This window comes from Tenrec ecaudatus, chromosome 4 (assembly GCF_050624435.1).
Source record: "Tenrec ecaudatus isolate mTenEca1 chromosome 4, mTenEca1.hap1, whole genome shotgun sequence".
NCBI lineage: Eukaryota > Metazoa > Chordata > Mammalia > Afrosoricida > Tenrecidae > Tenrec > Tenrec ecaudatus.
In genome coordinates this window covers 70,090,303-70,103,580 of record NC_134533.1, presented here as the reverse complement: position 1 = coordinate 70,103,580, position 13,278 = coordinate 70,090,303, and the positions used below count along the sequence as shown (strand labels likewise).

Sequence of the window (13,278 nt, the reverse complement as noted above, 5' to 3'; positions counted from 1 at the left end):
TTCCAGGGTCAAAATATAGGAAAGTTACTATAACTAAAATTAGCAGGGTTCAAAAGCATAGATTTTTTAAAAGAGTTTTATTGACATATACTATATATTTGTGTATAAGCCAAGTTTTTTTAGCACATTTTTTTTACATTTTATTAGGGGCTCATACAACTCTTATCATAATCCATACATATACATACATCAGTGTATAAAGCACATCTGTACATTCTTTGCCTTAATCATTTTAAAAGCATTTGCTCTCCACTTAAACCCTTTGCATCAGGTCCTCTTTTTTTCCTCCCCTCCTTCCCCGCTCCCCCCCTCCCTCATGAGCCCTTGATAATTTATAGATTGTTATTTTGTCATATCTTGCCCTATCCGGAGTCTCCCTTCCCCTCCTTCTCTGCCATCCATCTCCCAGGGAGGAGGTCACATGTGGGTCCTTGTAATCAGTTCCCCCTTTCCAACCCACTCACCCTCCACTCTCCCAGCATCGTCCCTCACACCCCTGGTCCTGAAGGTATCATCCACCCTGGATTCCCTGTGCCTCCAGCTCCCATATGTACCAGTGTACAACCTCTGCCCTATCCAGTCCTGCAAGGTAGAATTAGGATCATGGTAGTTGGGGGGAGGAAGCATCCAGGATCTGGGGGAAAACTGTGTTCTTCATCAGTACTACATCGCACCCTGACTGACTCATCTCCCCTCCTAAACCCCTCTATGAGGGGATCTCCAGTGGCCAACAAATGGGCTTTGGGTCTCCACTCTGCACTTCCCCCTTCATTCACTATGATATATATATTTTTTACATGATGCCTTATACCTGGTCCCTTTGGCACCTCGTGATCGCACTGGCCGGTGTGCTTCTTCCATGTGGGTTTTATTGCTTCTGAGTTAAATGGCCACTTGTTCACCTTCAAGCCTTTAAGACCCCAGACACTATCTCTTTTGATAGCCAGGCACCATCAGCTTTCTTCACCACATTTGCTTATGCACCCGTTTGTCTTCGGTGATCGTATCATGGAGGTGTGCAGCCAATGATATGATTTTTTGTTCTTTGATGCCTGATAACTGATCCCTTCGGGACCACTCGATCACACAGGCTGGTGTGTTCTTCCATGTGGGCTTTGTTGCTTCTGAGCTAGATGGCCGCTTGTTCACCTTCAAGCCTTTAAGACCCCAGATGCCATATCTTTTGATAGCTGGGCACCATCAGCTTTCTTCACCACATTTACTTGTTCACCCGCTTTGGCTTCAGCAGTTGTGTCGGGAGGGTGAGCATCGTAGAGTTCAGCACATTTTTTATGCAGCTTTGGTGGTAAAATTAGGTGCCTTGACTGAAATTTGGTTGGCTTATACTCGAGTGTATACGGGAGTTCACATCCTATAATTCAATCATATTAAGGGTTGTGTAATGCTCAACACAGTCCATTTTACGGCATTTTCTTCTTTCTTGTACTCATTTGTTCGCTCCTCGTTCCTCCCCTGCCTTTCCCTAGGGTTTTATTTTAATTAGTATTTGCTTTCTAGGAAAAGAACTGTCTGCTTATGAACATTACCTATTAAAATATGTCAGATTTCTAAAATCCTGATGTTTCAAAAATTATCATCCCATTTGGTTGGTTTCCTTACTTTGTAGTAGTATATTCAAATTGACATAAACAAATGAAAAACTGTCCTTGCTATACATGAAAGTTGACAGGAAAGTCATCTTCAGGTCATTAATATGTTTTAATTGATGGTGTTGGCATGGTGATTTTTTGGGGGGGTGTATTTTTACTTTAGCCATTTAAACCTAATAATCATAGTGCATATGTCACTTTTAACTGATAAGAACAGACACTACACTTGATCTTAGCCAAAAGGCTGAGAAGTGATGCTTATGTCATTTTTAAAATGGTCAAGTTAAATTGTGAACTTTTTTTCAGAACAAGGCTACAATGATATTTAATATTCTAGTAGCAATGATCTTTAAATTATTGGACTTAATAACGTATGTCACTCTTTACTATGTTTGAAATATATTTTTAAAGGAAAAGGCAAATGATAAAAGAATGAACAAAAGATTAAGTCAATGTACAATCTAAGATAGACATAAGTTTCCTTTCTTAGAATCAGCCAGTGCTACACCATAACCTCAAAAACTAATGATTGATGCTAGATCTTGACTTATATTGATCTTTGGAGTGGAGGTGTTATTAGAATAAAACCTCTGTGTATTGCTTAACAACCTGAGTTGAGTTTACCTATATGGAATTCTAATTTGTCAAGGCCTGTGTTACAGGTACCTTCCACATGACTTTCCACGACTTGATTTCAGAAATCATGGGATGGATAAATTCATTCATTCATATTTTAGATCTGTCATGTTCTGTCCAAAGGGTCCCAAAAGCACATCTCCCAATGAGTGACGTTGTTATCTGTCCTGTTTATTGGGCACTTCAATCTGAGTAATAGTAGCAAACCCATCAAAAATGATAACAAAGCCCCACCTTTACTAATTTGAGGACATTTACTAAGTTGGCAATAGACCTACAATGAAATTAAACCCAATATCTTGGGGAATTTAGTTGTTGCTATTTATCATTTTGTTTTGGCTGTCTGTTCACATTGAAACTGTTGGATTGTTTCTGTTTTAATCTATGCAACTATTTAGTGTCATCATCCATTGGGATAAATACCTATTGTTCCCTTTGCTTGGCTAGCATCCTTCCCACCCCAAAGGAAGTGTCCAACTAGAATATGCTCATGTATAGGCTTGTAAGACCAAGAAAAGTTGTCATGTGTGGTTTTATGTTACGCTCTTCACCTTTAGGTGACTTGCTGTGACATGAGACATTGCTTTCTAAACAGTGGAGTGTGCCTGGTATTTTGACTGCTGATGAAATGCAGGCTTTTGATCCAGTTACTAATTCCTAGTGATTACAAAAAGAGTAACAATACTTTCTCTGTTCTCTCTTGTGTTGTAGAGTCGAAAATTAGAATCAGAAACTGGGACAACCGAGGAGCACAGTCTAAATAAGGAAGCACGGAAGTGGGCCACACGCGTGGCACGTGAGCACAAAAACATTGTTCACCAACAGCGCGTAAGTGCGACGGGATCTGAAGCCATACTTAAGGAGTTGAGTTTTATTAATGTGAAAAATACCAAGGGAGGCAGTGGACAGTGTAAGACAAGAAATAACAGCAGTGATGTACAATTGATCAAGAATTCACGAGGAAGGAGGGTGGAGAAAGGAAGAGCTGGTACCAAGGGCTCAACTAGAAAGAAAATGTTTTAGAAATGTTGATGGCAGCATATGTACAAATGTGCTTAATACAACTGAATGATGGAAAGGAGCCCCCCAATAAAATGGTTAATTTAAAAAATTTTTAAAGGAAAGGGAAACAAAAAAAAATACACCCTAAATCTTTCTAAAACAATTTCTCAGTACTCAGAGATTACGCTGCCAGCTGTTAACTTTAATTGGGAAATTTCGTAAGTCCTCAAGTGACAACACAACAAGAAAGTAAATGTCGATCCAATCATGTAGATAATTAGATGAAATCTAGATGGCCTAGATACTCAATTAACCTCGAGGTTGTCTGACCACTGTATAAAAAAAACAAAACCTTCCCTCAGACAGAGTGCATTGGAAAGTGGATTGCTTCAGTTGTAACTCTTAAAAACTCACTGCCCCAAATAGATAGATAGATAGATAGATAGATTTTTAAAATAAAAAGACAACTCACTGCCATCGAGTTATTCTAACTCATAGCAACCATACAGGACAGGGTAAAACTGGCCCGGTGGATTCATAAGACTGTAACTCTTTCTTTTTTTGATCATTTTATTGAGGGCTCATATAATTCTTATCACAAACCTACATCCATCGATTGTGTCAAGAACATATGTACATTTGTTGCCATCATCATTCTCAAAATATTTGCCTTTTACTTGAGCCCTTAATATCTACTGCTCATTTTCCCCTTCCCTCCCAACTTCCCCCTACCTCATGAACCCTTCATCATTCATATATTATTATTATAAGGCTGTAACTCTTTATGGGAGTAGAAAACCTCATCTTGTTCCCAACTGCAGCAATAGTCAGATTAAAGTGTGACATATCCTTTGTTTCCCTTCTGACTCAGTTTTAATTTGTTCTGGTTTCTTTTATCTTGTGCTTTCTCTTGGGAGACGGGGAATCAAAACCCATTTTACATTTATTTTTATTTATATTTTAGAATAAAAATAAAAGCATTTTAAATACAAAGCCATGGACAGATTAAAAGAAAAAGATTTTTAAAAGATATGCCATACAAATACTAATGTTCAAAGTGTACTTTAAGGTAATTATTATGAAGAGATAAAGACATACATTTTATGATGGCGAGGAGAAATATAAACTTATCAACTGCTCTTGAGTTCATTTCAACTCATAAAGATACTATAGGTCAGGGTAAAATGGCCCCATCAAGTTACCAGGGCTGTAAATCTTTAAGAAAGCAGACTGGCACAACTTCCTCCCACCGAGCAGCTGGTGGGTTCAAACTGCCACCCTTTCCACTAGCATTATCCATGGCACCACCAGAGCGCCTTTCAGCAAAAAGACACCAAACTTTGATAGATTATGCATTTAGTTCACAGAACCTCAAAATATATAAAGCAAAATTTGATAGAACTGAAAGAAATTGATACAACTATGATTTCAGCTAGTGATTTTAAGGAAATTTTATAACTGATAGTCATAAAATCAGTAACGATATATAAGACTGAGCAATAATATCAACACAAGTACATATTGAACATTCACCAAGACAGACCATGTGCCTGAGCCATAATAAAGGAAAAACATCATAAAGCCAAAATAAATTCTAATTTAAAATAATTGGAATTATAGAGCGTGATTAAAAGTAAATAAGAATTGAATTAATTTTTGGAAAATCTTCAAACATTCAAAAGTCATAAGACATGTTTCCAAATAATGTACAGGCTAAAGGAAGGGTCAGCAAATGTGTCTACACTTGCCTAGAAAGTGAATACTTACAGTTTGGACCATAAATACTGGTCCAACAACTGTTGCTTTGACATGAAAGCAGTAATGGACAAGATGTAAATGGATGTATGTGGCTACATTTCCTCCCACCGCACACACAGAAAAAAGAAAGAACAGGTGGTGGACCAAATTGGAATCCCTGGGTTTCATCACAGTGTATAGGTAAATTTGTGTACTGTACATACTCATGTATAAGTCGAGTTTTTCAGCACATTTTAAATGCAGTTTTTGAGGTAAAATTAGGTGCCCCGGCTGATACTCGAATCGGTTTATACTCAAGTATATTTGGTAATTCAATTCTTTTCAATTATTTCATTCTTTTCACCTCTGTCCCTCTTTGGACACCAACAGTAAATGTAACTAATAATTCTTGTGACCCAAACAAGAGCTACATCAGATCTCTCGCATATTAAAAGCTGGATTCCTCCATACTGCCTCTTCTGTCCAAGATTTCAGACACTCAGCAAGTTTTCAGGTTCCTTCCAACATACTGACCTGCTTGCTACACATTTGGGATTTTCTGCTGCGCCTGGTTTAAAATCAGAAAAGGTGTGTGTCAGAGTTGCAGCCTTTAACCGTATTATTCAGTCTGTATGCTGAGCTAATAATTTGAGAGGTGGACTGTAGGAAGAAGAATGTAGTTACAGTAGTGGAGGGAGACCCACTAACAACCTGCAGTGTACAGTTGGCTGAAAGTGAAGAGAACTTGGAGCTCTTACGCATGACAGCAACATCTGTAACTTCCGTGTAGAGTACCACTCAGGTAAAGCAAAATCCTACCGTAAGCAACATCACGATAGAGAAAGTATTAAAGTTCTCCAGGAATATATTTGCATGAATCCACAAGCAGTGGTCATGGAAGTAACAGTCACGAAGTCAAGTAGCATATGCATTGGGCAAATCTTCCAAGGAAATCTTTGAACTGTTAGAGAGCAAAAGTGTCACTTTGAAAACTAAGGTACACCTGACCGAAGCCATAGTGATTTCAATCACCTCTCATGCAGGTACACAAAACGTGGACAGTAAATAAGGAAGACCCCCCAAAAGAATTTATCTCTTATATCATGGTATTGGCAAAGAATACTGACTGTACCATGAACTTCCAGGAGGAAGAACAAAGAAATACAGCCTGAGTACTCCTCAGCAGTATGAATAAGACTTCATCTCATGTACTTTTGGCATGTTGTCAGGACTAGCTCTTGAAGAAGGACTTGAGGCTTGGTAAATAAACGCCAGCAAGAGAGAGAGTCCTTCCACAAGATGTAATGGCATACTTGCTGTAACAGTGAACTCTAACATAGCAACAGTTGTGAAAGATGGGTCAGGACCAGACCATGGTTATATATAAGGTCACTGTGAGTTGAAGCCAATTCAATAGTACCCAACAGCAAAAACTGAGTTTGAGGGTCCCCAGGGCTCCCTTCATTTCTGACTGTACGGTTCTCACCACTCCCTCAGTGTTGATAATTTGCTAGAATGAGTCCCAGAGAAATCAGGACAGTGGTATACTTATGATTGTAGTTTTACTACCGCGAAAGCGATGAAATTGAGGAGACACATAGGACAAAGTCTGAGAAGGTTCCCAGCAAAGAGCTTCTGTACCTCAAAAAAGAGATGTGCGACCTTTCTGTTAATGGATTGAATGTGACCCCGAAATATGTGTCAACTTGACTAGGCTATAATGCTCAGGATTGTATAATTATCCTTCATTTTATGATCTGATGTAATTATCCTGTGTTCTAAATCTATACTAAACTTTACTAGTAACCGCTATGATTAACTTGTATGGATTGCAGTTCCACCATTTAGAAAAATCCTCACACTAGGCCAATAAACAGCATGATAAAAAGAAAATATTGAAGTTGTCAAAAATTTAATTTTGCTTGGATTTATAACTGATACCCATAGAAACAACAGTTATGAAATCACATGGTATATTGCATTGGGAAAATCTGCAAAGAATCTATAAAGTCTTACAAAGCATAATATGTTAAATAGATATGACCAGGCACTCATCAAAAAATGCTTTAAATGCTGGAGAGATTAAAAAGTTTTAGATACCAGCCGTGAGAAACCAAGGACAAGTACTAACTTCTTTGGGTAATAGTCATTGTAAACTCCCCATAAACTAGAAATTAGAAAAGACTTTGCTCTGAGTGATACAACTGGAATACAGGTAAAGCAGTACTTGCAGGAATACACGGCCTTAAATGCTTATTGCTTTAAAACATTTCAAAACAATAAGCTTTTACTTTAAGATAGAAAAAGAAGAGGAAATTAAGCCCACAGTTCATAGATTGAAGAAAATAATAATTGGTGTAGAAATGGCATACATAACTTCCTAAAACATAAATATACTTGATGAGTATGTGAATTTCCTATTTCTACCGTAACGCATTACCACCAACTTAGCATACTAAAATGACCTGGATATATTAGCTCACATTTCTACAGGTCACAAGTCTGTGTGAGCTTGGCTGGTTGATCTATTTCAGCTCTTAAAACAAACTCCCTGCCATTGATTCTACTCTGACTTCTAGCAAGGTTTGGGCTGTGATCCACATGATCATCAGTTCAAAACCACTAGCAGCTAGCTCCTCAGGAGAAAGACTGGCCTTTCTAATCCTGTTTACAGTAACATTCTTGGAAATCCCACAGCGAGGAGGGAGTGGTCACTATGAGGAAGCATTGACTTGATGGCAGTAGTTTTTAGTTTTTTGAGTTTATAGGACAAAGTAAAACTGCCCCTTAGGGTTTCCAAGATTGTAACTCTCTTTATCAACCCAAAAAATGGCTGACTCACAGTACCTACCAGCCTGGACTCTAATTTAGAGACTCTAAGGAATATCCACTCTAAACTCATGTCAGGATCCTGTTCCTTACATCTGGCTATTCTCTCTGATCTTTGCACATAAGCCTCTACATATCAGAGCCAGCAGTGGTGTATTGAAGCCTTCTAAAGGCATGAAATCTCTTGGGTTTTCCATTCTAGCAAATATCTCACTCTAGCCGGAGAAAGTTATCTGTTTTAAGGGCTCAAAAATTAGAAAAACGGACAGAGTATACTGAGTGGCCATTGTTGCTAAGAGGAAAATAGGCTCTTATATGGTGCCAGGGGTGAGGTCAATTTGGCAATATCTTATTAAAATGTACAATTTCCATATATCTATTTTATCCTAAAAAAATACCCATGTACACTGAAGCACTTCATGAGGTTGTTTGTATAGTACTATTTATAACGTCAGTAAATTTGAAAATTCACATATAAAAGCGGAGGCACAAGTAGCATATGGTACAGTTAAACTATCCTCATTAACTGTATAAGCCTAAGTTCAGTCTACCCGTACAAACATAAAAAGATTTATTAAACATAGTAAGGGAAAAGGATACAATATACATTGAATTTCATTATTTTTAAATAGAAAATTTCTATTTGTATAGCTATATAAAATGCATAAGAAATTTTATTTTAAAATACATGTAAATTGATATATCAGTGGTGAAGAATGCATGTTGAGATGCGTTGATATAGCAAACTGCTACTTTTTATGCTGTCTGAATAAGGTGGTATAGATTATGCTAATGTCAATTTCCAGGTGTTCATATCGTACTATATTTATGTAAATTGCCTTTGGTGAAGGAAGGGTGCATAGAACTTCCCTCTGGCAGTGGTTCTCAACCTTCCTAATGCCGCGACCCTTTAATACTGTTCCTCATGTTGTGGAGACCCCCCTCCCCCAACCATAGAATTACTTTTGTTGCTACTTCATAGCTGTCATTTTGCTACTGTTAAGAATCAAGGGACCCCTGTGAAAGGGTCGTTCGACCCCCCAGAGGGGTCACGACTTACAGTTTGAGAACCATTGCTCTATTGCTTTGCAACTAACTACCTGTGGGTCAAAATTATTTCAAGATTTAAAATAAATGAAAAAAATTAAAGGTAAAAATTCAAGGCCATTAGCAAATGAAAGTCTTTTGAATTGTCCAAATAATCTAGGCACTTAAAGAAAAACTAGCAAAAGGGACCGCAGTCGTCATTATGTTCCTGCTTTCTTTAATAGGTTCTAGATGAGCTGGAATGCCATGGAGCTGCAGCGTCAGAACAGAACCGAGCAGAACTGGAACAGAAAACAGAGGACGCTAGAGAGAATATCCGTAAAGCAGAGGTGAGATGGCAGCTTGTTCTGGCCTTTTGCCAGCTCCAAAAACAGTGTCACAACCGGGATGCGCATTTTTAGGATATTCATTAACTTGATGATGATGCATCGTTTTTACTTGTGTCCATAGTATTATTTAATAAGTTTCTGCTTTCTACACGGTAGCACAAGTATGTACAAGGGGAGCTTGAAAAATTTTATGGAACAAAAGGCTCTAAAGATAACAGAATTTCTCCACAAACTTTTAAAAGTCCTTTGCGTAGTCTGCAAAGATAATAGTCTGCTTTGGTGAGTAGCAACTGGGGTCTTAAAACGCTTGTGAGCTGCCATCTGAGGTACTGCTATTGGTCTCTCCCCATCCGGAACAAAGAATGAAGAACATGGAACCTTCAAGGAAATAGTCCAAAGGACTAATGGACCACATGAGCAGAAATCTCCATGACCCTGTGACCGGAAGAACTAGATGTTGCCTGGCTACCACTACTAAGGTCTCCGGAAAGAATCACATTAGAAGTCCCTGAATAGAGTAGGAGAAAACGTGGGGAAACTCAACATCATAAAAATGGACCAGGCTTACTCGTCAGCCTGTTGGAACCTCCAAGACCCTTCAGGGTCTGGAAATGAACTCGGGCCAAACAGGGGTTACAGGAGGGAAGCACTAGTTACATGCGTTACTAGTGATGCACGCGCACCTTAAAATAGCCAGCAGCTTGCGGTCAAAGGGGCAGCGTTTACCCAACAAGGAAGAATGGAAGGAAAAGCCACAGGGAGGATGTGGGGTAAGTGGTATTGCATTGTGGGAATTAAATTCAGTGACATGAAGCAAAATATGTGTAAATTGTTTGAAAAAATAGTATGTTCAAAAGAAAAACTAGTGTGTTCTAAAAATTTACCCAATCCACAAGAAGTTTTTTGTTTGTTTTAAATATGAACTTGATAAAGAGTTTAGAGTTATGAATGAGACTACATAAAAAAACAAAAGAATTGAGTGGCAATGAAGATAATACTTTTAACATTTTTACAGAATGTGAGGGGACTTCAAAATGTTCAGGAGAAAATTCCATTATCTTTTAATTCCATTTTTCTTTTTTGGGGGGTGAGGTCCCGGGCCCGCACAGGCGCCTTAATTCCATTTTTCGATGAACTCTTTGAAGCCCCTTTATACCTAATACATCAGTCAAGTTAATAGTATAGGAAAATGGTATAAGGTCAAAACCCTGAAACCTCTCGTTTGCCTAGAAGGATCTTTGCAATCAGAGACATGGGTTGGGCTTTTAAGAATGATGGAAAACTTGGTTAAGTAACAGCCTGCTACCATCTAGTCTGTTTCAGCTCATTGTGACCCTTTGCAGAATTTATGTGTTAGTCTGGTAGACTAGACAAACAAATCCAGAGACATTCATGTGTGTATAAAAAATAGCTTTATATACTAGAGCAATTGAATATTGAGAAAACATCCCAGCCCAGTCTAGATTGAAGTACCTAAGTCCAATATTAACCCATATGTCTGATACCAATCTATAAGTCCCCTTCAGACTCACGAAATACATGCAATGATGCTGAATGCAGAAGATCACAGGCCAGTGGGTGTAAAGCCTTGTGGATCCGGTGGCTAGGGCTGTATCAGTGTAGCTCCATCAGGCTCATCATCAGTAATGTCTCACAAGGAGTGAGTGAGCTGACCTTCAGTGAGTTACTCTCTGTGGCACCTCCCAATGAGGTCATCAAGCTGCAGCCTGATTGACAGGCTAGACTCCACCCCTTCACAAGTTGACACCAGATTATGTAACTATAACAGTTTCCTAGTCTATAAATCTAACTGCTGAAGAAAAGGGTGTGTGTGTGTGTGTGTGTGTGTGTGTGTGTGTGTGTGTGTGTGTGTGTGTGTGTAAGTATGTAAGAGAGAGAGAGAGATACAGCAGTAGGTTTCTATATTTTGAGGTATGGAACCTTTGAGAATTGAATGAAGGTTGTGAAACCAATTCTACCAGAAACCAAAAAAAAGTATATTTTGTGCATAACATTGCAGGACTTCATGTGTACCAAGCTACTACTTCCTGACCTACAGGAGAGCTTGAGATGGGACACAATGAAGTATTAGTAAAGGAGGAAGACATAAGATGTAGTTTAGCAGTTGGATTTGATTCAAGTGGAGGATATTTCTAAGGAAGTAAGTATGATGTTATATTTAGGTACCATCCAGTAGGTTCCAAATCATAGCAACCCTGTGTACAAGAGAACAAAGCACTACATCACTCTCACAACTGTTCAACTGTTGCTGTACTTGACCTCCTTGTTGCAGCTGTTGTGATACTAGCTGGTCTTTCTGGTAGGTCCGTGGATGTTCTTGTTTCATGCCTGTGTTGAACTTGCATATGAGCATATTTGGACTGATGATATTGACCTTATCTTTAAGCTCATAGTCACTGTTTATGTTGTTGAAAAGACTCATTTACAAGAATATGTCATAGCAAAACTCAGTCATGTGAAAAAATATTTCCAGGTTTCACATTGCATACACCAGTAATTATCAATGGATCTTAATTACATGTTTCATCAATTTCAAACACAAAAGTTGGTAAATACCTTCAATTTCTGTAAGTAAACTCTGTGAAGGAAGTGTATACACTGTGTATTGATCTACTTGACTGCAATGTGACAAGGAGATACAGGGTAGGCAGTTTTTTAAAAAAGACTGAGGTGCTGTTCAGCTCTCTGGGATATTATGTTCATGTACAGAACATAGCCCATGTTCTAATATTAATGATATTAAAGATGCCTAAAACGATAAAGCATAAGTACCAGGTTTATGTCGAATGCTTAAGGCGCTCCAGGGGCACAGAGCTCTCTTTAGAAAGGGCTGTTAGGGCTAGCGCCACATAAAAAATAAGACAAGTTGACACTTGACAGATGTTGTCAGGTGCTACTATGTTAGTCCGAGTGGACTAGAGAAACAAATTCATAGAAACTCATGCGCATCAGAGAGAGTTTTATATAAAGGGTAATTGTACATTAAGAAAGCATCCCCACCCAGTCTAGTCCAAGCCCATAAGTCCAATATTAGCCCATATGTCCGATACCATTCTATAAAATCCTCTTCAGACTCATGAAACACCTGCAACGATGTCGAATGCAGGACGGTCACAGGCCTGAGGGTAGAAAGTTTTGGTTTCCAGTGATGTTGTAAGCATCTCAGCGCTGGCATGGGTCTCTATGTGGCTTCTCTGATTTCAGAGGTCTGGTTGCATCAACTCAGGGCACTAGTGTACTTCCATGTGTCTTGTCAGCTACAGTGTCTCACAGGGAGTGAGCAGAGAGAGAGAGATGTCTCCGGCCTCCAAGGAGCAAATTCAGGAATTCCCAGAATTCTCAGGAGAAGGCCATGCCCACCCAGAGGCCTCATTGGCTATGACAGACTAGACTCAACCCCTTCGCTCTTAATCCTCGCAAATCCCAAATTGACACCAGATTATGTAACTACCACAGCTACCAAGTTGTTTTGACTCATAGCAACCTTATGTACAACAGAACAAAATACTGCTGGTTCTGCACCATCCTCACAATTGTTGCTATATGTGAGCCCATTGTTCAGTCACTATGTCAGTCCATCTCACTAAGGGTCATCTTCTCTTTCACTGACCTTCTACTTTTCCAAGCATTATGTCCTTCAGGTACTGGTCCCTCCTGATAATGTGGCCAAAGTACATATGACAAAGTCTCCCATCCTCACTTTGAAGGAGCATTTGTGCTGGATCAGACAACATCTCAATCTGCCAAGTGCTATCTTTCCTTTTTAACGCTTTAGGGAGATCTTTTGCAGCTGATATGCCCAATGCAATACCTACATATTGACAGATAGGTAACAGCATTCGATTAATCAAAGAAAAGGGATAGCACAACCATCTCAGGAAATAGAATTTGAACCAAAAGATAGAAGCAGTAGAAAGGCAGCTTTAGACTTGTTATTAGGAAATGCTTTCTAATGGTCAGATCTGATCAACAGCGGAATTAGCTCCCTTAGAACACAGTCCAGCATGAAAAGTTCATAAGAACTGACTGACAAGCAAACAACTTTCAGGGTCTCTATGCAAAGAATT

The 13,278-nt window shown here is 38.9% G+C and overlaps 1 protein-coding gene and 1 pseudogene across 1 annotated transcript in view; one reads left to right on the top strand and one right to left on the bottom strand.

Moving 5' to 3' along the window:
- The window catches only part of FCHSD2 (FCH and double SH3 domains 2), a 234,645-nt gene that overhangs the window by 192,143 nt on the left and 29,224 nt on the right, over positions 1-13,278 (top strand). Inside the window, exons 11-12 of the mRNA XM_075546243.1 lie at positions 2,958-3,074; positions 9,086-9,190. Coding sequence (XP_075402358.1) covers positions 2,958-3,074; positions 9,086-9,190 — 222 coding nt within the window. The remainder of the gene's footprint in view (positions 1-2,957; positions 3,075-9,085; positions 9,191-13,278) is intronic.
- LOC142447396 (U2 spliceosomal RNA) lies at positions 1,752-1,866 on the bottom strand (annotated as a pseudogene).